Source organism: Brienomyrus brachyistius, chromosome 16 (genome assembly GCF_023856365.1).
Source record: "Brienomyrus brachyistius isolate T26 chromosome 16, BBRACH_0.4, whole genome shotgun sequence".
In the NCBI taxonomy this organism is placed as follows: Eukaryota; Metazoa; Chordata; class Actinopteri; order Osteoglossiformes; family Mormyridae; genus Brienomyrus; species Brienomyrus brachyistius.
The window spans coordinates 24,613,356-24,637,110 of NC_064548.1; the positions used below are offsets into that span (position 1 = coordinate 24,613,356).

A 23,755-nucleotide genomic window follows, 5' to 3' on the forward strand; every position below is an offset into this window, starting at 1 on the left:
AATCCGATCGATTGTTCCTGTTAATCCGGCCGCAAAAGAGGCGATCCTTTTCTTATCGGCCTTATACGTGAGTGTACGCGTTTAACGGGGTCCAACGACCGCGTTACTGTTATTAGTTTGGTAAATGTTGTAAATAAAATTAGACATACAATAAAGAAAACACACATTTAGGTAAATAAATGTAGCCATGGCGGCTATGAGGTTTTCACCTCTGTAAATATATTTTTCCCCACTGTCAGTCGGTTCAGTTCTGCATGATAAATGTGAAATTTCAGTATACTTACTGTTTCCTTTTCCTACTTAAAACAGTATGTCCAGCCCGAATTGCATTCCCTTACGTCCCCATACGGTCACGTTAAGTGTTCTCCTGTTGCGGATAACTGTGATTTGTGTAAGCGGGAGCGGCCAGACCCAGACGGCTGTCCCCAGCCCCAGCCCGGCCAGAACTTTGGTTTGGGGACCGGGACTGAAAGCTGACGTTGTTCTTCCCGCTCGGTACTTCTTTATACAAGCTGCGGACAGTGCTGGAGCCAAGTGAGTACATGCATACTAACCCTGGATGCAAATCATCTTTTTTCTACCTGTTGCAGTGACAATGTATTATTGTTTGTTAGTTCAAACATCGAAACAATGTAACCTAATGGTGTTTTTATCACGCGAATGTGGCAAATGGCCAGGGCTGATCACCATGACGCATTCCGATCAATGCCATACTATTTACAAACGTGACTTGCATAGTTTTTTTCCTCAATCAGAACATTTTGCCACGGACACGTTGGTCTGTGTAGGACAGGTCGACTATGCCTGCGAATAACGGAAACGTGAAATTTGTGGGTGAAAACATTTATTGACTATTAAGGAAGAATGAACAAAAAAAAGATATTTTCTCTAGTCAGTGTAATATGTTGTCCCCAAACTACCCATCATTCATAACTGGGATATTACTCTCCGGTATTGTATCTGTGAACATGATTTGTATTTCCATATACATTATATGAAAACATTATACCACTCAGCCATTTACGAAAATCCGAAAAAAAAACGAAAATGTCATTTAAAAAGCTCTATAATTTTGTGCCAATCAAGCTGACAAACAAGCAAGATACCTTCCGTTCTCAGTTTTAAGTGTTACACGAGACAAAAAAGTTATGATGTTTTTTTCAAAATGTTCCATGAACATCTCTTGAATGTCATAGTACCAGTTTTGGTTGGAAGTGAATGCTCGGTCATGCTAATTAACGTATCCAGCGTCCCACCTGGAAACCTACAGCATCACGTCATCTCCCGGGGAGACAGCCTTCGAGGTGAAGATCACCGCTCCGGGCGAACACTTCACTCGTATCTGGGTGCAGGTCCTGGACCGCAGAGATGGCTCCTACTTGGTGCGCTACAGGATGTATGCTAGCTACTCTTCGCTGCACATCGACGTCCTGCTCAATGGAGGCCACGTCGCCAGGTCCCCGTACGTCCTCAAAGGTGAACGCAAACCCCGTGACGTGGGCACCGTTACCAAAAGTGCGGCTGACCTATAGTTTTGAAAAATACACTAACATTTGTTTGCGTTTACATTTTTTTTTTTTTAGTAGATGTTTAATTTTGTGGGTGGGGGAAATACAGTACATTGTTCACTTCAGTACCTGGTGATGCAAACCTTTTTTGGAAATTCTTTGGATTGGAATGGAATAACCTTTGTGTAGTTGTCATCATATGTAGCTCTTAAAAATGGTCGTGTTTGATTTTCCCCACCTGAACCTCCCCCCTCCCCCCCCCATCCACAGGACCTGTGTACCACGAGGCCTGTATCTGCCCCCAAGCCTCAGCTGATATGTGGCTGAAGCACATGGGCTGCCCAGCCTCTATCCACCAGATCCGGGAGGACCTGTCCTACTTCCCCACTGTGGACCCTGACCGCATTGCCCAGGAGATTCCTCTCCGGTTTGGGCAGAGACAGAGCTTGTGCCATTACACCATCAAAGACAACCAGGTACGACCGGCTACGCTGCTAACGTAACGTAACAAGCAAAATATCCCTGTGCCCACATCTGGCTGTGACCTGCTTAGCTGACTGGAAATTCCTTTCGGTGTCCTAATGTCTGTCATCTGCCCTGTATTTAGTCACAGTGGCCTTTTGACTCTCCTTTCTGTGGCATAATAACGCGTACAAATAGCTTGTATTAACGACGCAAACCCAACATGACCTCACATGACTACGTATTTTTTTTTCTAGATTTATATTAAGACTCACGGGGAGCATGTGGGCTTCAGGATCTTTATGGATGCCTTCCTGCTGTCCCTCACCAGGAAAGTGGGTCCATTTACCTCTTTACCTTTTATTTATTACACAGGTGAACATTAGCATAGACATAGCTACTGTAGGATTTTTTTGTTGCTTATATTAACATGACCAGCAGGTGGCGATATCGGACCACTGTTACTACAGAGGCATTTGCGATGATTGTGAAAACAAGCTTTGTGATATATGGACATGTTGTGTAGCTGGGTATTTGGCTGAAGGGCAGCAATGCATTTTGACGGTTAAGTATTATATCGGGTCTCAGTAAAGGGCGATGATGCTTAACGCTGGCAGTGCGCGCATTTTCAACATGCCGGTGCCCTGCGGTGCAGGTGAAGGTTCCCGACGTGGAGCTTTTTGTGAACCTTGGCGACTGGCCTTTGGAGAAGAGGACGCCCTCTGAGGGGCTGCATCCCATTTTCTCCTGGTGCGGATCCAACGACACGCGGGACATAGTCCTGCCGACCTACGACCTCACCGAGTCCGTTCTGGAAACCATGGGCAGGCAGGCATCCATTATATGTTTTATTATATATGTATATATAGAGTTATTATTATTATTATTATTATTATTATATATAGTCTCTGTAAACAAGTTCAATCAATACTCACATTTTGGAAAAGAAAAATAACATTATAATATAAATCCAACTTACATCAGCTCTGTGTATGTGACTGCATCAGAAATCACAAGGGCCTCTCCTGTTGTACCCTTGAACAAGGGAGTAGAACAGAGTTTGATATTGACACAATCATTTACATCCAAAAGTATTTTCACTGAGGGGGACAAATGGACCCAAGTTAAATATTGGTGGGGGGAGCACATAGCTCCTGGTTCCTATGGCGCTGCCCTTGAGCCGCTCATCCTACAGAAATTCAGAAGGCAAGTTTGTGTGACACTAAGGATAGAAATGTTGGATAATAGTTATTAATTTTATGGATTTAAGGGCACCTGCTTGTATTAATTATGAGTTTGTGAGGGGCGGCATGGTGGTGAAGGTTAGCACTGTCGCCTCACACCTCTGGGAGTCTTTGAGTCTCCGCCACGGCTCCATGTGTGTGGAGTTTGCGTGTTCTCCCCGTGTTCTCCCCGTGTTCTCCCCGTGTTCTCCCCATGTTCTCCCCGTGTCTTCGTGGGGTTTCCTCTGGGTACCCCAGTTCCCCCTCCCACAGTCCAAAAACATGCTGAGGCTAATTGAAGTTACCAAATTTTGTACGTTTATGGTGTGTGAGTCTGCCCTGCGATGGGCTGGCCCCCCATCCCGGGTTGTTCTCTGCCTTGCACCCGTTAACCTCTGGGAGGTTCCGGACCCCCTTGTTACTTAGAATATGATGTAAGTGGACACAGAAAATGGATGGATGAGTTTGTGAGCATTTGACCTTAAATGATGTGTGTTTGGCTGTCTCCAGGGTCAGCTTAGACATGATGTCGGTACAGGCCAACACAGGCCCTCCGTGGGGGGGGAAGAATGCCACGGCCTTCTGGAGGGGGCGGGATAGCCGTAAGGAGCGTCTGGACCTGGTGAAGCTGAGCCGGGCCCACCCCGACCTCATTGACGCCGCTTTCACCAACTTCTTCTTCTTCAAACATGACGAGAGTCTCTACGGGCCACTGGTGAAGCACGTCTCCTTCTTTGACTTCTTCAAGGTGAGAGCAGGAGGCCGAGTGAAGCACAGCGGATAGACGTGCGAGGTGAAAGTCGCAAAACGTCTCTGGCTCTGTGACAGACTGGTTGGCTGGTATTCTGTAGATCTGAGTCACCTGCAGCAGTTAAAACAGGCGACGATCGTAATATATATTAGGCGCGATTACTCTACAAGATGGCTTTCTGCTGCCTTTTTCATTAGCTTGCAGTCTCTCTCTGCCGCCTCCTTTTTTTAGTGGAAACATGAAGTTCGCAATAAAAAAACGAGTAAATACAAGGTAGCAGTTATGATAAAGCATTGCCATAAAGTACAAATAAAGTCTGTCCTTGAGAAATTAACTTTATGAGATCTTGCAGAGGATGTGGGAAGTCACACCATCCTTTCCTTGTCCAGAGCATTGCCAGGGGCTCTCACCAATTGGAAAGTCACAAAATCTGTGTCATTTTACGCAAAATGGAAAATGAACTGTATTTACTATTGTAGCTGTTTGGTGTCTTTAAAATGTCTGACTGTTTTTATATGAAAGGCAGTTTAGGAGTGCAGTATCTATATGGAAGTGTGTTAGGGAAGGTTTAGGAATTCTGTTGGAAGTATTCCAGGGTGAATGAACCTTCCCACGTGCTGCGCAGGCCTCCCTGCTGAGTCGGTCTTTGCTGCGCGGAGCACGTTTACCATGGCGTCTGCAGTGAGGGACTCGGTGCAAAGTGCCCCCCGTTTGCCAGTGCGAGGGGGATGTGTAAGGCTAACGACGCTGCGGCTGTGCAGGCAGACGGCCTGCTGGGATGTGGACGGGAATGAGGATGTGCATTAGCCAGTCACTGCACCTGCGAACCACTATGAATTGGAGTGCAGTATCTATATGGAAGTGTGTTAGGGAAGGTTTAGGAATTCTGTTGGAAGTATTCCAGGGTGAATGAACCTTCCCACGTGCTGCGCAGGCCTCCCTGCTGAGTCGGTCTTTGCTGCGCGGAGCACGTTTACCATGGCGTCTGCAGTGAGGGACTCGGTGCAAAGTGCCCCCCGTTTGCCAGTGCGAGGGGGATGTGTAAGGCTAACGACGCTGCGGCTGTGCAGGCAGACGGCCTGCTGGGATGTGGACGGGAATGAGGATGTGCATTAGCCAGTCACTGCACCTGCGAACCACTATGAATTGGAGTGCAGTATCTATATGGAAGTGTGTTAGGGAAGGTCTCATTTTTGGCCTTCTGGTTGATGTATACCTTCCTTCAGAACAGATTGTTTTAAGCTAGTTTAAAAAATCATAAATAAGCCTCCACAATATCAAGTTGCGATATCACATTGTGATATTTATAAAACAAAAAAGGAAAAAGTTTCCCAAAATAAATGACAGTGAGTAAATACCTTATCTACCAGTAGAGTGTGTAAAATAAATTGGTGGTGTAGTCGCAAGTGTTAAGACGAAGCAGTCCTGACAGATGCGATGTGATTATTACTCCTGCTTACGTTGCGATGATAGTGAAATGATACGTATATATACCGTACAGCCCTAATCACAAATATTTAGGGAGATGGTAGATCTGGGGACTGAATCAATAATACGTTAGAAACACAAAACAATGAATTCAAAGCTCAGAGCCTTTAATGTTGCCCACTCTATCAAATGTATAGTACACTTTCGTACGATTAGTCAAATGAGAATAATTAACTTAAGCTAACTGGTATCTCTGAGCCCACTATAGTGCGTGTACAGGGATGTGCCCTGTGATGGACTGGCATCCCATCCAGGATGTAATAGGCTCCAGGCTGCCCCAGGGCTCAGACCAGGATAAGCAGTTGGAAGATGGATGAATGCATGGATAGATAATCAGTGTGCTTTCTTTGCAAAAGGTAGTATTCAATATACTGTAAATATAACATCGACTCAGTTAAGGAATGCATTTTCCCACCAACACCCACCAGTTCAAGTACCAGATCAACGTGGACGGCACAGTGGCGGCCTACCGGCTTCCGTACCTGCTGGCCGGGGGCAGCGTGGTGCTGAAGCAGGATTCCGGATATTACGAGCACTTCTACCGCGAGCTGCGGCCGTGGGAGCATTACATCCCCTTCAGGCGCGACCTCAGCGACCTGCTGGACAAGATCCGCTGGGCCAGGGAGCACGATGAGGAGGTACCCTGCCGGTACTCCCAGATCGGGGAGTCCGGGTCCAGAGGGTAAAAATCCGGACCAAGATTTCGTTTCAACCAACCAGTTGAGTACTCTGGGACTCTTACTCCTTATAATCAACTAGATGGTTGAAACGAAATGTTGCACTGTATGTGTGTGGGTTAGGTTTATATTATGTTGTGGGGACCAAATGTGATGATCATTTTGACATCGTGGGGTCCGTTTTTTAGGTCTCCATAAATATCCGTGAATACAATCAAAAAAGTAAAAATGCCAAAAGTCCAAGCACCAAACACACATGGCAGCAAATCCCACCAGCAATGTCAAAGCGTCCAATGGAAAGTCTCCACAGATGAGTAGTGGTGACTGTAGCAACAAAGGGCTGATCAGCTTCATATTAATACCCTTTGCATTTGACTCTGCGGAGGCCATGACTTCACTTCCTGTCCCGCCTCTGCTTACAGAGCAGAAAGATCGCGGCAGCTGGCCAGCAATTTGCACGGACTCGCCTCATGGGGGACGACATTTTCTGCTATTACTTCAAGCTCCTCCAGGTGACAGCCTGTCTGCCATTTTTAGTTCTTCTCCCGTCTCGGCTGAACTGATGACTTAGGAAATTAATAGCTGTTTCATGCATGGGGGCGGGGGGGGGGGGGGGGGGGGGGGCATGGGGGTGCTGCTGTCTCACACCTCCAGCTTTAGGGCTTAGAATCTTTCCCCCACCTTGCGTGTGATCTTGGCAGGGACCGTGCACTGGATAAGCAGCCAAAGCTGGATGGATTGATTATTATATAACTGTAACTGGGTAAAACCCCTACAATGATTAGTTTTAAGAAAGCTTAGTTTTTTTCTTGGAATATTCCCGGTGATGCTGCATTTCAATCCTGTGTCTTCTATACTTTTATAATGTAATAAAAGCTTGACATTTCAGCCACCGCAGGAATTCTCCGCATTGTCAGTTTATCTTATCTTTTGTATCTCTTCCTTCACTTTAACGAGATTTTGTCAAGGACACCGATGAGGATGCCAGCTGTAGTCTCAGGTTGCACTGTACCGAAGGTGTGTCTGTCGGAGTGGGGGTGCACGCAGACCATTTCGGGCTCTAATCACACTCCTGCTTTGGCACAGTTAAAGCTATCGCCATTTGTACCCAAAGCCTCCTGCACTCGGAATCCTAGTCAGCGTAATGTTCTTAATCTGTGCATAATTTATAATTTAATATAAGATTAATGTGTTGGGCTTAAACGTGACTGGTTACTAAACCTGCCTTGAGGACTGTGTTGCGGCACAATGGCATCTTTCATGGGCCTGATTGCCGTCGACGTCTGTTATCTGTAGGTATGGCTCCTGTGTAACCTTGACACTGACGGACTGGCATCGGTGTGGGTGACGCGTGTGGCATTGCCCTCCTGGGTGGTGCACTAACAGCAGCACCCCCTCCACACGCACATAAATACCGTCCACGTCATTTGCACAGGCACAGTTCAAACTTGCTTTTAAACAGTACTTGCATAACAGCGGGGGTCCGGAGCCTATCCCGCAAGCGATGGGCACGGGGCAGGGAACAACCCAGGATGGGGGGCCGGCCCATCGCAGGGCACACTCACACACCATTCACTCACACATGCACACAGGCACACCTACGGGCAATTTAACAACTCCAGTTAGCCTCAGCATGTCTTTGGACTGGGGGGGGAACCGGAGTACCCGGAGGAAACCCCACGATGACATGCAAACTCCACACACCTGTGACTCAGGCGGAGACTCGAACCCGGGTCCCAGAGGTGTGAGGCAACAGTGCTAACCACTGCACCACCATGCCACCCCCTCACCCTAACCACTGCACCACCATGCCACTTTTGCGGTATATTTCATTTGTAAATATCAAGCTGTATAACCAGGCATAGTCTGCGAATGGACTTAAGTTAACACATTGCTTCGCTTGTTGAACACATTCCATCTCCCAGTTTAACCAGTGCTCAAAGGTGTATAGTCTCCTGGTATTGCTTGACCAAGACATATGTTTAGAAATTCAGTTTTTGTGTATTCTTATAATATTTTGAATTTATTTCAGCCTTATTTAGAGAGTTCTGCAGTGAGCACGTACATTTTCACCTTGAGACATTCATTTTTTTGTAATTGATGCGGATTTTTAGTGTCCTTAGTGCGGTTTATTGTTGGTTGTATGGTTGCGTGTGGTGTTAACTGTGTTTGGTTGGTTGATGGACTGATTAAATTAAAGGGACAGTACGCCTTCCCTCACCTCCACCCCCTCTTGTTGTAGGCCTACGCTGCTCTGCAGATCAGCAACCCTAAGGTGCGGGAAGGGATGGAGCAGCTGCAGCAGCCGAATGAAGAGCTTTTCCCCTGTTCCTGTCACAGGCAGAGGGTATGAGCGGCGGCGTCATCCGTGCGGGAGAGCGGGCTGTGCTGAGCCAGGGCGGACTGTGCTGAGCCAGGGCGGGCTGTGCTGAGCCAGGGCGGGCTATGCGGGAGAGCGGGCTGTGCTGAGCCAGGGCGGGGTGTGCGGGAGAGCGGGCTGTGCTGAGCCAGGGCGGGGCGTGCTGAGCCAGGGCGGGGTGTGCGGGAGAGCAGGCTGTGCTGAGCCAGGGCGGGCTGTGCTGAGCCAGGGCGGGGTGTGCGGGAGAGCGGGCTGTGCTGAGCCAGGGCGGGCTGTGCGGGAGAGCGGGCTGTGCTGAGCCAGGGCGGGCTGTGCGGGAGAGCGGGCTGTGCTGAGCCAGGGCGGGGTGTGCGGGAGAGCAGGCTGTGCTGAGCCAGGGCGGGCTGTGCTGAGCCAGGGCGGGGTGTGCGGGAGAGCGGGCTGTGCTGAGCCAGGGCGGGCTGTGCGGGAGAGCGGGCTGTGCTGAGCCAGGGCGGGCTGTGCTGAGCCAGGGCGGGCTGTGCTGAGCCAGAGCAGACTTGCTGAGCCAGGGCGGACTGTGCTGAGCCAGGGCGGACTGTGCTGAGCCAGGGCGGGGTGTGCGGGAGAGCAGGCTGTGCTGAGCCAGGGCGGGCTGTGCTGAGCCAGAGCAGACTTGCTGAGCCAGGGCGGGCTGAGCCAGGGCGGGCTGTGCTGAGCCAGACCATTGCCAGCGTTATTCATTACAGAGCTACTTGTCTGAATGATGATGAAAACATGATGAAGTTCTGCCTCTTAAAACCTTAATCTGCAGCCATCTTTCTGAAAATTTCCTTGATCTTTTCTCGTTTCTGGTTCCTAAAACCCCTCTCTATACATCTCTCAGGGTATGTTTTGTGCTCTCTAGTGATTCTCTTAAAAAAAAAAAAAAAACACAGGGTTCTGAATGTTCCGGGCCTTGGATCACCTCCTCACATCTTTCATAAACATATGAAACAAATATACCTGTGTGTGTAAAACTCTTTTGTTTTTGGTTTTACAGGCCAGTGATGAGCTTTGACTGATGGAGAACTGCACAAATATGAAGGGCTCTGTATGTGTCCCTGCAAACCTGTTTTTATACACACATGCTGCAAGGACCTGCTATTACTTTGCACAATACAATGTTTTATAATAAACTGTTTTTCACTATTATGAACTTTCTAGTACATTTCAATTTTGATTCATTTGCACATAGCATTTGTCTGTGTCACTATTAGCTGAAGACTGCAGTAGTCATTTTGGCCTGTGATCAACAGTGAATTCTACGTTTTTTTATATATTTTAATAAAGTGTTTTCATGATATGTTGTAAACGACCTCCCTGTAATCCCCCAGTAACCTATTATTGAATTGTATTAGTGAACTGAAGATCTGAATCTCATCCACATTCTGAGTAATTTCTCTTGGCAGTACAGCGAAGTCCTGAACTTGCCGAGTCACCATAACGCAAAGAATATATCATAAATTTTAGCTTCATAAAAATACCTTAACCTTGAAATGTTCTCTTTGAGTCAACCTTTAAAATTATGCTTATAGATGTTTTAATCCGATCTTAAAGAATACCGTCATCTAACATAATGCAATTAATAATTTACTGTTCAGAATTAAGTGGTATCCTGTTAAAAGATATTGATAAAAATCTGTCTTATTAAAGCAAGCGAATTATAACTCAATCATAGCACATTTTTGTAGACCATATGAGGGCTATTAAATCGATTTATCTGGAATATCTGTAGACTAAACATTTTAAATTCGGTTTTGGCCTCTTCGGTCACTTAACCGTAATGTATGTCTATGCACAGTGACATAGATCGTTGCCTGTTTTCCAAGTTTACGAAAGGTGGAAATTTTCATGCCTAATTTACATTTTTTGCCAGACGCTTCTGTCCAAAACGACGTAGCAGCAATAATACATTAATAATACACAACAAAAAATACAGAAAGACTAACAAGGTCGCGCAAATAATGACATTAAATTCCTGCATTTATTTGAACTTAAGTTCCTCACGCACAAGACTTTGTTCCCTGAAAGCCTTTTAGTCTCATAAAATACATAAAGTGCGGAAAGTCATTATGCTGTATATAAACTGCGGTGGAGCGTAATAATAGTAAAAAATCCGGTTGCTAAGAATCCCTGCCTAAATCAGCAGCCTGCAAGGTTTGACAAGGACTTTCGGGAATGTTAATCAAATAACGTAAGAGACGAGTCTTCTACTTTAAAAGATCGTCCCAAAGTAATAACCCCGAGACATTAGATGGCGGTATTTTCTTTTGCGAACATTTTGCAAGTTCATTCTGCACAGTCCCGGACCAGCGGAATCCGGCCGCTGTCGGTCGTTTGGTTTGAAATGGAAAACTATCATGAGGTAACTTACTTAAATACGGATCTGCGAAAAAATACAGCCACGATGCAAATTTATTACTTGCATCAAACATATAGCGTTTGCAATGAGTTCCACCGCCAAACCGGTGAAGTTTATTTTTACGTGATGCACAGCAGTCGGAGCGCAAATACAAGATTATAGGTAGTTTCCATCATGCGCAAAATGCTCATTAAATAATCAGTAATCACAGAGTAAATATGTATATGTGCATTTTGCAGGAAAATGTCAAAATCGCGTTCGGAGCCAGGTCCCTGGATGCGGTGCTGAGTATCCCCGGGCAGAGCGCCGCCAGGCGGGCCGCGCTGGTACTGACGCACGGGGCTGGCGGAGACATGAACGTCAAGCATCTGGTCTCTCTGGCCGAGGTCGCTGCCGCCGCCGGTCTGCTGTGCCTGCGATTCACATGCAAAGGGCTCAATCTCATCTACAGGGTGAAAGCCTACGCAGCGGTCATGGTAGTCCACCTGCACTGCTTTCAGTTCGGTTTTTCTATTTACTTGGGATCTTGTTTCATGACGCCAAATAATATATTTTGCTCTGCAGGAATATCTGAGAAATCAGGAGAAGTTCACTCTAACGAGTATATTTGTTGGTGGTAAGCAAAACACAAACGCTTCAAACTCACAATACATTCCTTTTGTCCTTCAGATGTCAGAATCTAAAATTAAAACTGCAGAAGAGGACATTTATGCTGTTCTTTTGTACATACTTTAAATAGCAGTGACTCGGAACTCAAACAAGCGGCCATTTGTTATGGATCTGCCTGCCTGGCCACATGCTACGTGGTAAACGTCTCCCTGAAATGCGTGCTTTTTGGTGTGCGTCCACGCTCAGGCCGTTCGATGGGGGCTCGTGCCGCAGCATGCCTGACCAATCAGCTGAGCGCAGGGGTGGGTGACGTTCCGCGCGGCCTGGTTTGCCTGTCCTTCCCGCTGCACCCTCCAGGCCAGACGCACGCGCACCGACAACGCAGCGAGGACCTTCGCAGTCTGGCAGGGGTCCCCGTGCTGTTTGTGTCCGGCACTGCCGACAACATGTGTCAGCGGGTAAGGATGCGGGGCAGAGCGCCAATGCGCAGGTCTGCAAGGCCCAGATACAGTCCAAAGGCACCGTGTTCGTTTCACAGGCTCAGAACGTGTCTAAACTGATTGAGGTCTTCCACGTTTGTCACACATCGACTGAGGGTGGAAGCTCAGTGTTATTCAGATGAAATTTGGTCCACTAGCCAAATAATGTAAAAAATGCATGATTGAAACAGATATCGATCAAACTGAGCCTTATAACTAAATTCCTTGTTGCAGTTTCTCTAATTGTTTTTGAGGAAAATTTCTGTCCCGGATTCTTAAATGATATTTCTGGATGTAATCCAGAGTCTCCTGGAGGACGTGACCATGCGGATGAAGAGCCCAGCTACGGTCCAGTGGATCGAGGGAGGCAGCCACGGGCTGGCGGTGAAGGGGCGGGCGGAGGACGAGGTGCTGGCCCAGGTGAACTCCTGCGTTGTGACCTGGATCTTGGAGCATGTTGGCCGTGCTGCCGCCCCCTGACTGCATGCGAGTCAAGCCTGCAGTGTAGTTAATGCGTATATTCCTGTTCAGGTAATTTATAAATAGACAAACCTTAAAAATGCTTGTGGTGACCCCGATTTTAAATAAATAAATAGTCCTTAAAAGCCTTAAATAAATCCTTTATTTGCCATTTGCACCGGTGTGATTACATTGGAACGCTTCTCTTCGCTGACCCCATCTTGCTCTCCATAGCTTGGGGGGTCGCAGCACAGGGTCGGCCAATGTGTGGTGCCCCTGGAGCTCGGAGTTGGGGGCCTTGCTCAAGGGCCCACAGACGTGTGACTATTCTGCTGATGACAGGGTTTGAAGTGGCGATCTTCCGATCACAGACACTGCTGCCCACTGTCCCCCTACTGACCTCACCTAGGGATTGAGAGCGATGTTACTGATCACCAGACTACAAAATGCAAGTGTGAAAAGATACAGTAGAAAAACAAAACCACACACGCATAAACAAACAAATAAATAAATAGCTACATTGTTGCAGTAATGGCTGCAGGATAGGCATACACACGATTTTATACTCTCGGAGTAAAATCACTTTTAAAATATATGGAATAATACTGGTGCCAGTAATGTTTCACTGTATGTTTTAATTAACACAGTAATAATAATTTGATAGTTTAACACGCTTATTACCTCCTCAGTTCTGAAAGCAACCTTTCTTTCTGTTCGGTTTACACAGCGCAAAACGAACGCTTGACGTTGAAATTAGTAGGTAAAGACAAATAACTGCTTTAAGATCCGTGTATTTAAGAATCAGTCGCTCTGTGCTGGTTTCTGATGTACAGAAGGGGGGGCGGGAAGTAACGTGTTTGCCGGCTCGCGGTGGCTTATGGGAGAACATGGCTGCTGAGTCGTGGAATAAGATAGATATACCCCGTCCCGGGGCCGTCTCCACTGTCCGTATACCTTTCACAGAGCACACAGGTAACTAAGGAAATGGAGATTTAATGCAACTTGCAATCTGGATTATTTTAATGTGTGACGTAAGGCGATCGCGGCTGTGCTTGTTTACATGCGGAGCGGTAAACACACGTGGGCGCCCGTGGGACACATGGCATACAGTCAGAAAGGATCACAAAATACTCCGGATGCTGCTTTGACTTTAATACGGCTGAAAATAAATCGTTTGTCGTATCGCATGCATTTTTTTGCAGCTTGTCGGCATGTCAGCTTGACAATTCAATCAATATTCAATCAGTTCAATGTTTTCGTTATTTTCATTTCTGGAGCTGGACCGTCTTTTATAACTTAGTTTCATGCGGCGTTTTCCACTTAGTGTTTTAAAGCACGATCTCCATAGGATTATTACATGCACTGCTGCTTATTGTCCCGCCGTGTCTGTAATATAACGTTGAGAATGTAAACGCTATCGGCACTGGGAATCGTTCATTTCTAAAGCAAGCTCCCAGACGTTTCACGCTTGTACCCGCTTGTGTCCTTCAAAGGCGACCTCGTTAGATGTTTTCTGGAGGAGTGTGCCGGGGTGCTGAAGGTGCTGCAGAGCGACATCCTCCACACCGAGATCATGGTGCTCTACTCAGTTCTCTACGTGATGAACAACCCACTCCGACAACACAAGCCTTTCAGAGCTGTGAAACAGGTCAGGAGTAGTGAGTGGTCTAACCAGGATCACCATATAACCAGAAAATGAATTAGTCTTAGACTGAACTGCAAAATCATCATCATCAAAGCATTCAGAGATAGATTAGAAATGACTGGACTTTGGTCAAAAGCGACCTTTGTCGTCCTGACGTTGTGCTTGACCCTCAGGTTGAACGTTGCCTAAACCGGCTGAAGCAGATGAAGCTGACCGCAGTGCTCCTGGAAGTGGAGGCCATGTGTCCAAAGGAAGCCCAGAGGTAGCAGCTCAGTCCCTGTCTGCTTCTTCATCCTCCTCCCTGAGGTCTCCTGTGTCCCAGTGGGTTGGCACCTGTAAAAGCTGTTCCGTTTTCAGCACCGCTTTACACAGTGCGATAAGTAGTTCAGAGACTTGGGTTTAGTGTCTCTGACAAAGTTATGGCTTTGAATTCCTTGGACTGGAACCAGAAGCTCATTGCCCCCATGACCTGCCCTAAAATAGTGTCTCCTTCCATTATGAAGGACCTCTGGCTTTATAATCAGAGCATTTGTGGTGCCTGTTTGTTTGCCGATTTTAAAGTTTCATTTATGCCCCCCTCCCATGGCCCTGCCCCCCTTCTCAGACAGGTGTCGTCCCAGACGGGCCAGTGTGAAGTGCCCAGTCAGCCCATGCTGGAGTGGCTAAGCCTGAAAGTGCTGGGAGCCAGTAAGCTACTGGCCAGCCTGCTGGACTGCTGCACGAGGGCCTTCTCGTATCCATGGTGACGGGCTGCTGTTTCGTCAAGGAGCCCAACTGAAGTTCCTTCAAAAACACTTTAGATATACTGTTAATGTTTAAGTGGCCTTTAAGTTATTTACAGTTTATTAGCATAATTGTCAATAATAATAATAGTATTAATGCAAATAACGATAGCTACTGCTGTTACAGCTACTTGTATTAATAGTGATGATAATGGTAAAAATAACAGGCGTATTTGGTTTTATGCGTGACGTCCAGGTGAATTTGACTTGTTTTACGGCTTGACAAGCGTCATTAACAAAAACTAAAATTATAGGAAAACGTTTTTTGTAAACTGAAACAAACCAAGATATGAAAATAATATTTAAAAAAACTACAGTTAAACAAAAACTATTAATATCACATCCAAAACGAACTGAAAACAAAATAAAAACGTAAATTACTTTCCGTTACAGGTTTTTAATACTGTTTACCTAAAGTAATGATTTTTTTTTTCAACCTTTAATTACCACTAATATTTCCTGTAAAGGTTAGATACACAAAATACCTCTCAGCTTTCAGTGTATTCCTATAAATAAAATTAGTAAAACTAAAATAAATAAACAAAAATGAAAACTATAATGACACAGGCCTTGACTCCTCCCCCGTGGTCAGAATGACGAGGCAGCATCTCTTCTGGGCAGAGTACATCGTCCTCAACCTTGTTTTGAGCTCCATGCTCAGCCGCCTGTGGTGAGTCTGATGCCTTGTGGTCTTTGTCGCCTCCCGTTTGTGGCTGGGCTGTGTGTTAATAGTGGTTTTGTTTTCCGGGCTGTTTAACTATGGCGCCCCCTGTGGTCGGTGGTCCTATGTAGTTGCTGCTCTTGTTTTCGCAGGGTGTTCTTCCAGGGCGTCTTGAGGAACCTGGATCCTCTGTACCAGGCGGTGCGTGCCCTGCTGCAGGACGTGTGCCGGGCCTGCCCTATGCCCTCCTTGGGCGGCTTTGTCCTCCCGGGGGGTGTCCCGACTTTTCTCGGGGCCTCGTGTTGGGCTCACATAGAGGTGGGCCTTCCCGTGGGCACCACTAGGAGTAAGAAGGGGACCGAGAAGGGGAACAGGGTCCCGGGGCAGATGGGCTCCAAGGCTGAGAAGAGCAGCATGGAGGATCTTGGGAGTTTGTTTTTCCAGAGAGGTCCCAGAGCGGCAGTAGGTACGCTTGGTTCGGTGTTCATATTTTGGGATGATCTTTCTCTGAGAAAAGGTCCGAGAGCCAACAGCAGTGATGGCCAACATGATGCTTCGTGAACCATTTGGTGCCTCTTTCAGCAATCCTCCTGTTTTAGTTTCAAACTAAATTCAGGCTGACTTGAATATAACTGTTAACTGCATGGATTAAGAAGTGCATTGAATAGCAGAAAGTGGTGGTTGTGTACTTAAAACGTACTTCTGAATAGGTTTTATTTTGGCGGGGATATGGGTTGGGCAAACAGCAGCCTTAAATCTACCTTTAAGATATTAACACAATGTGGGACAGTGTGTGTTGAGTGACAGGCAGTTATCTTCAGTTCCATAATTAGCAGCTGTTTTTGGTCAGACACCTGGATCTGTGTCATTTTAGTCCTAAAATGAGTAAGATGCATGTCTCAGTTACTTTATATTTAATTGAACAGGCTCATAGCATTTTCCATTGTCAGCAATAATCACTGTGATGTTAAATTACGATTTTGTCCGGAGTGATTTTCCCGGGTCGGCATCATCCCGCTGTTCCTGTGTTGGCTCTTCAGGTGACGCCTCCAGGTTTGATGTGAAGGCTCTGCTCAGACGAGGGAGTGGAAACAGGAATGCTGCTCAGGTCTGTGCCCAGTCCAGGTGTTATATTTGGGTATCACTGCAGGGGACTGGGATAGGAGATGTACAGCGTGTATATGTGACAATCAGAAACGGTCGTTATAATTACAGCTGTGGATTGGTGTTGGACAAAATGATTCTTCATGCACCATTTGCTGTATTTTTTGACTCCATTAGATGGTGCTCTCTGTTCAGAAAAGGGCACTGCATGCCCCAACGCAAACCAAGAGCGCCATCTAGTGGGGGTCCAAAAATACAGCAAATGGTTCATGATTTGTCATCCATCACTACTCAGTGGATAGTTGGGGATCAGAATCCCCCCCTTCGCTAAGTGGGTACGCTGGGGTCCTGTCACCCTCCAATGACAAGGTGTGTGTGTGTGTGTGGCCTGTGATGGTCAGACCAGGATCAGGAAGGCATGGCATGGTTGGATAAATGATTGACTTCGTTAATACGCAGGTTGCTGGGTCTCCTCCAAGGCCTGGGGCCGACACCAGCTTGGTGCGGCAGAAACGGAGGCTGGTGAAGGAGCTGGAGGCAGCGTCCTGCTCCTCTGACATGGACGCCCGACTGACGGAGGCAGCCGCGTGGTGTCGGCACAGGAGGCTGCGGCGGGAGAGCTGCAGGCTGAAGCTGCTCCGGCTGAGCTGCGGGAGGCTCCGCTTCCTGGAGGAGAAAGGCTTCAGGTGGGAGCCACTGGCCCCTCCGCATCTTTGTTAGGATTTATTTCCTGGATATGGACATCCATTTTTTATTTTTATTTATTTTATTTGCTTACAGAGTGGAGGGCAAGCTGCTGGCTCTCAGAAGGGCGTGCCGAAAAGCCTTATTCCTGCCCCCTCCCGTAATTTGCCGGCCATCCAGCACCCCCAGCAGGCGGAGGAGGAGCTTGCGCCTAAGGGCCCGGTTCCGGTCTGTGAGGTGGCGCCGCTGGTCTCAGAAACGGGGCAGACGAGTCAGGGCCGGGACGCCATCCGTGGCGAGCAAGGTCTCCGCTGAGGCGGGAGGAGGAGGAGAGGAAAGTGAGGAGGAAGACGCGGTGGCGGGAGGCAGCAAGGCCGACGCTGAGGCGGGAGGAGGAGGAGAGGAAAGTGAGGAGGAAGACGCGGTGGCGGGAGGCAGCAAGGCCGACGCTGAGGCGGGAGGAGGAGGAGAGGAAAGTGAGGAGGAAGACGCGGTGGCGGGAGGCAGCAAGGCCGACGCTGAGGTGGGAGGAGGAGGAGAGGAAAGTGAGGAGGAAGACGCGGTGGCGGGAGGCAGCAAGGCCGACGCTGAGGCGGGAGGAGGAGGAGAGGAAAGTGAGGAGGAAGACGCGGTGGCGGGAGGCAGCAAGGCCGACGCTGAGGTGGGAGGAGGAGGAGAGGAAAGTGAGGAGGAAGACGCGGTGGCGGGAGGCAGCAAGGCCGACGCTGACCCCCGTCTGGGCAACGGTGGCGAGATCGACGACATTTTTGCCTCGTTAGGATTCTGATAAGGGCCAGCTGTGAGAACGCTGCGCACCTCCAGCATTAGGGCATGCCACAGGTCGCCCCGGCGTGCAGGCATGCTGGGAAGGGGGGGCCGCCTGCTAATTCTGGGCTGGTTGCCCTGGGCAGCTACATACTGTGTATGTTTCCCCACTGTACTTTGCACACACTAAGCCTCCCCTTTGATATATTAACACTTTTTTGTTAAATAAGGATAATAATTTACAAGATGTCATAGAAGTGTCCTACAGAAATACTCGCAAAGAACCCTTACTGAGGTAAAGATTACTCTGCATACTGTGACTGTTTCCCCACTGGAGCCCCCCCCCCCCCCCCCCCCCGGTAACCGCACACAGCGGTGGGGGCCTTCACTTGTCCCAGCAGCCAAGGCGCAGTGTGGATCCTGTGACCAGCTGCTGATGCGCCTCTCACAGCAGTAATGAGTCGGGGAGAGATGGCCGTGCAGATTCTGGTATTTTAATACGACTCAGACAGTGTGTCTGAAGACAAACTCGGATTCTCATCCAGCCACACCAACAGCTAGTGTAACAGCAGCAGTTTTTATTGAATACCACCATACCGGTTGAAAAAAATGTTAAATATAGAATATCGAGTGTACTGTCAAACCCACAAACCGTTCACAATAAATTTATTCTCCTGTACTTTGGATATATTAACGCATTGAATTAAATTGCTTCCTTGTAAAAACCAGTACAATCGGTGTTTCAGTCAATCGTAAACATTCTAAAAATAGTTTTTTTTTTTCATTAAAGAACTGAAATATCTGCCTTGGATAGTTGTTAAATAAGGATTAAATAAGGATTAATAATTTACAAGGTGTCATATAATGAAATAACATTCTGGAGAACAAAATACATAAATACTCATAATAAAAATCCTTCCTGACATAATGCATTAAGAATTTGACAGATTATCTGAATTGCTAGAGCACCAAAGTCCATTCTTGGAACAAAACTGAATTGGCAAAACCTACGGAATCAGTCACTCATTTGCCAAAGTTGTAAGCAGTGCTCAGCTAGTTAGACACAATTTGCATATCAGTCACCCTATTTGCAAAACTAAATACATCCCAATTCATCAAAATACTGTGATGAACTTTGATGCAGTATGGATAAAACAACCAGCACTCAGTATGCATTATTTGAACACAATGACTGAAAACTGTTCACACGTTTCTAAACCTGAAGCCAATGAGATGAGTGAGTAGATCAAATGTCCTGGGTGAGACGGCAGCTACCATAGGCCCGTCAAATTTTGATGTCAAGGTATGAATGGGTGGCAGCAAATTCTTCCTCCGTTGCCTAGCAAAGAAGAACATTGCCTGTGTTGTAGAAAAAGCTCTGCGTCCTGATCCAGCTCGGAGGAGTAGTGATGGGACAGGATGAATATTCCTCCTTGACTTTGGCTTGGCAGTTGTACAACATTTTACCATACAGTAATGTGCCTTTCATTTGGATTTGTTTGCTATCTCCTTTACAGTAACTTTTATGAAGTCCTGAATAATGCAAACATTGCATATTGCTTTACGTGGAATTGTATACAAACATTTATTTTTTTTTACATATAGTCTTTTGGTTTTCGATTTTGCAACTCGGCATGCAAAAGACCTTGAGTAGATTGATTTTGCAAGAATGAGTTAAACGTTTTGTGAGTGTAGCTTGAAAATTGTATTTTGCTTTTACTGTTTTGAGAAAAGGATGAAAGGTTTCCAGAATTTTGCTTTAGCAATTCGGAAAAACTAACTTCTGGTGTATTTTTATTCATTAATAATTCTAAATGTCTCACACTACAGTAACAGGTCATGTGATTGGGAGTGGGGCTCCAAGGATGCACTCTGAGTAGGGAGCGAGGGTACCCGTCTCTCTGCCTTTGGACATGTGACCCTAAGGCTTGACTGGTTCCTCCACCACCCTTCTGCCCTGATGACCGACTGATGCCTTGCATGCTTGTGATCAAGACAAATGCTAAATTTAGTGCATAAAATGACCCAGGGAAACTAGCTTATTTTAATCCCAGAAGGTCTCTGCTGTTGTGCCCTTGAGGGGAGGGGGGTACATAACCTAAATTTATTCTGCATAAATTGGCAAACTGCAGCTAATTATATTTCTGGATAAATGTCAGGTAATGTATATGATGAAAGTTGCTTGGCAGTACACCCTCCCAGACAACAGGAGGCAGTGTGAGGTTGAAAGGGTAGTGATACTCATGCTCCATTGCCATAGGGTCTCCCTGCAGGGGACCTTCCAGTCACAGCTGCGTAAACTTGCCCTCGGGGACATTGTTCGTGTCGTGCTGGAATCCCCCATTTTCCATGGTGTATGCCTGCTTCTCTGAGCCGTCTGTTGTCTCCTGAGCTGCACATCGTATATACAGCCGGTAGCCTGAAGGAAGAACAAAACCGAAATCTGCTGTCATGCTTCTCTAAATATCTCCATTCCCTGGAATCCTACATGTCTGAATGGACATAACGATGTCGGCGCTAAAGCTGACACTGCGGCAGGTTATTACGTACCTCCTACCACCACGATGACCATGACTATCTGGAAGATGCTGTAGATGAGTGGGAAGGAAAACATGACCTCGAGATCCTCTGTGGAGAAAGAGAGCTGCACGATGGTGCTGCACAGCTGTGTGTTCTGGAAGCCCGTTTCCAAGGCTATGGTGCGACACCTAGGGAGACAGACAGCTGGTCAGCTAGTGCAGGCGTCAAGAAATAAGCTCGGTACGGCCACATACATTATTATGGTAAGCCGAGGTGGGCCTTGGGGGGCAGCCTACCTCACCCAGGGCTGACCCACAAGACGTGCCAGCAGGAATCCCAGACTGAAGCCCAGAAGGGGGAAGATGGCGCCGATGATCCACAGGGCAGGAGAGATGACCCAAGAGGACTGGTAGAGTACGCCTCCCACCACTGCGATGATGACGATGAGCAAGAACCCCAAGACGGATCCTACCTGCAGACCAACGCACATGCACATGATTATTAAACAGTGTCACAAAACGTGGAGCACTCTGATAGTGGGAAACTCTTCTTTAAACATGCTCAAGGTCTCTGACAGATGTCTGAACATTGTCTGTCATGGGGTAAGGCTGCAGACGCTGTCCCCTTGGTGGCAAAACCTCACCTTCAGGATCTTCTTGCTCGTCTTGGGCCACCTGTGTTTGACGTACATGCCCAGACTGACAGGGATCAGCAGCGATACCAGGGTGATGCCTGGAGAATGTAACCACATACTGGGAATGAGAAGAACTGTCAATGTGGCAAAGGGGATGCAAAATATGATGGCGGGTAGGAGGCACGTAGCACGTGCTGGTAGATCTGAAGGGTATGTGTGCTGTGAGCAGGTAATGCATCTAAATAGTGTATTAACTGGGTGTTCATATATCTGTGGAAGATCTAGATGGATTGTCGGTGCATTTTTGGTTGCTCTCCTCTGTTGTCATCTGCCTTTTCCTTCCTTTATTCCTTCATTCCTTCCCTCCCTCCCTCCCTCCATCTTTGTATTCTTCTGTCTTATTGATGTTGTGATGTATCACAACACACATGTAAAGGACCTTGGGCCCTATTTCAAAATACACACAATTGACATGAACTGAGTCTGGTGTTAATGGCAGACATACCTATGCTTTCGTAGGGGATCTGGATGGTATCGGCGGAGGTCCAGGTGGAGGTATAGATGAGGAGGCACAGAGGCATCATTCCCATGGCTAGGATGGAGGCGCAGGCTGTCATGCTGACACTAAACCAAAGGCAAACACAGCTGCCCCATCACCCGGACCGCCAGGGCACCACAGGAAGCAAATACATACAGTATATGCTAGAGTGGCGCATCTCCTGGAAACACCCATCCATCCATAATGGCTTCTTCTCGTCATGGTTTTGGTGAAGCCAGCGCAAGAAGCGAAAACTCCCAAAACAGGGAGCATTTTGGGTAGGATGCCGTTCCTTCACAGCACACGCTCTCACACTACATCTGATCTAGAGACACCATGCTTTTGGACTGGGGGTGGAAATCCACACAGACAAACTGCAAACACAAGGACTGGGGGGTGATTTGAACCTGCACCTCCTGGCTTAGCGGCCACTTCAGTCGGCAGCCGTTCTCGGATTGGTCACTTTTCGACCAATATGCACCTTCATCACCTGATTTGCTACCGGCTGACAACGACACATGCTGAAGTGCAAGACATCATGACAACTTCATAAAAGGTAAACGAAATTTATTATGGAAGGCTGAAGCGGAGGCGTAAGCACAGGCGTGGTCGCGTTTAATCACCTGCTTGTTAGAGCAGGACTGGGCAGCTAAATCAGGAGTGGTTTTCGCAATACAATTAATGTGTGTCAACAATGACCACTGACCTTAATTAGGGTTAAGTTGGAATTAATGTCAAGATCTATAATCTCCAAAAGACTATTTAAAATAAAAAAATCTTTAAAAAAAGGAATTTTTTTGCTATCAAATTAATTAGAAATGATATTAAAAAGCCGAAGTTAGCAGACTAGCCAATTACTTTATACTGTTAAAAGTGACCAGTGTCTCTTTAGCAGGCCACTAAAAACCATTATAAACTGGTAGCTTTCGTACCACTGCGAGCACACAAATTGGCAGGCGGAAATAGATAAAGGTGACTGACTAACTGAATAAAGTTTACATGGTACAAGCATCTTACAGACAAGCGATTTTACTACCAGACTGAATCCTGCAGCGTCCAGAGGGTCAGAATCCTACCTGAGGTCCATGTCACCGTCCAGCCAGTAGGTGAGGATGTTCGAGCTCGATCCTCCTGGACAGCAGCCCATGATGAGGATGACCACGGCCTGCACAGGCATCACGTTGAAGGCCAGTGCCAGGGCGTATCCGGTGAGGGGCATGATGCCGAACTGGCAGAGGACACCCACCATGATGCCCCAGGGCCGACAGACGTGGCCCCACAGTTTGCGCAGCTCCACGTTGCAGCCCATGGAGAACATGACTATGGCCAGCAGGATCGTCAGGACGATGCCCATCACCTGGCTCAGGATCTCGTTGAAGTTGCTGCCGGTGGGCTCTAGGCAAGCCGTGCCTTGGCACACCGTGGCATTGACGGGGCAGATGGTGGGGGTCGAAGCGTTTGTGTACTCCCGCATGATGAAGATGAGGGCTTGTAGCTCTGAGTCTGAGGGGTTACGGACTTTTTTCCCAGAACCTTCGGCTGACCGTGCGTGTTCTACACCCGAGCTCCGACTAGCTGGTGTCTACAGCTCTTTGCCCTGCAAAGATCTTCCTGCATCGGTCTCCCTTTATCCACTTGCCCGCCCGCAATTAAAGCAAAATGTGTATATATGCAACAATCCAAACTAAAAATTAACCTGTGTCATTTTTACGAGGCCACTGTCACAGAGTTCACAAAAAAAAAATTCGGCCGCTTCGTACCTTCGCTTTTATGTCGTCATTTATCTGCTATCTCCTTGGGTTTTACAGTCCCTGCTGTGTCATGCTGCTGTCACTCTGCCTGCCCCCTCCGAGCCAAAGAACTTCGGGAAGCAAGACGAGTAAAGAGGGAAAAATATATAAAACTGTGAGGAGAGACGCAGACAAACGCGACCTGGCTCCTCTTGCAGCATCCCCTCTCTACACTCAGGACCCCCCCTCTCCATGTGGGAAACAAACTTGTGACACTGTGTGTTTCCTGATCACTTACTCAATCCTGTCACCCTT

At 47.3% G+C, this 23,755-nt stretch overlaps 4 protein-coding genes across 6 annotated transcripts; 3 read left to right on the forward strand and 1 right to left on the reverse strand.

The window, feature by feature from the left end:
- Positions 1-2: 2 nt before the first annotated feature.
- poglut2 (protein O-glucosyltransferase 2) lies at positions 3-9,771 on the forward strand. 2 transcript variants are annotated; one of them, XM_048978326.1, is made up of 11 exons: positions 3-67; positions 310-534; positions 1,271-1,476; positions 1,779-1,984; positions 2,228-2,305; positions 2,626-2,798; positions 3,704-3,941; positions 5,861-6,070; positions 6,532-6,621; positions 8,352-8,456; positions 9,469-9,771. In XM_048978326.1, the coding sequence occupies exons 2-11, from the start codon at positions 311-313 to the stop codon at positions 9,484-9,486; spliced, it is 1,548 nt and encodes a 515-aa protein (XP_048834283.1). In that variant the 5' UTR covers positions 3-67; position 310; the 3' UTR covers positions 9,487-9,771. The 2 variants fall into 2 exon arrangements, with proteins under 2 accessions (XP_048834283.1, XP_048834284.1); XM_048978327.1 differs by lacking the exon at positions 3-67 and having other exon boundaries at positions 396-534; positions 1,249-1,476.
- Positions 9,772-10,700: 929 nt separating this feature from the next.
- tex30 (testis expressed 30) lies at positions 10,701-12,549 on the forward strand. 2 transcript variants are annotated; one of them, XM_048978346.1, is made up of 5 exons: positions 10,701-10,833; positions 11,070-11,306; positions 11,395-11,446; positions 11,686-11,897; positions 12,222-12,549. In XM_048978346.1, the coding sequence occupies exons 1-5, from the start codon at positions 10,723-10,725 to the stop codon at positions 12,396-12,398; spliced, it is 789 nt and encodes a 262-aa protein (XP_048834303.1). In that variant the 5' UTR covers positions 10,701-10,722; the 3' UTR covers positions 12,399-12,549. The 2 variants fall into 2 exon arrangements, with proteins under 2 accessions (XP_048834303.1, XP_048834304.1); XM_048978347.1 differs by having other exon boundaries at positions 11,070-11,282.
- Positions 12,550-13,139: 590 nt separating this feature from the next.
- nepro (nucleolus and neural progenitor protein) lies at positions 13,140-18,752 on the forward strand. Its single transcript, XM_048978325.1, has 10 exons — positions 13,140-13,349; positions 13,871-14,025; positions 14,196-14,284; positions 14,627-14,755; positions 15,397-15,474; positions 15,618-15,931; positions 16,506-16,573; positions 17,029-17,255; positions 17,350-17,776; positions 17,846-18,752. The coding sequence occupies exons 1-10, from the start codon at positions 13,265-13,267 to the stop codon at positions 18,038-18,040; spliced, it is 1,767 nt and encodes a 588-aa protein (XP_048834282.1). The 5' UTR covers positions 13,140-13,264; the 3' UTR covers positions 18,041-18,752.
- Positions 18,582-23,727, reverse strand: slc10a2 (solute carrier family 10 member 2). The gene is made up of 7 exons (XM_048978342.1): positions 23,471-23,727; positions 22,787-23,307; positions 21,678-21,796; positions 21,182-21,270; positions 20,835-21,010; positions 20,569-20,726; positions 18,582-20,437 (listed from the first exon to the last, which is right to left on the reverse strand). Exons 2-7 carry the CDS (start codon positions 23,182-23,184, stop codon positions 20,304-20,306), a joined length of 1,074 nt encoding a protein of 357 aa, XP_048834299.1. The 5' UTR covers positions 23,185-23,307; positions 23,471-23,727; the 3' UTR covers positions 18,582-20,303.
- Positions 23,728-23,755: the final 28 nt, after the last annotated feature.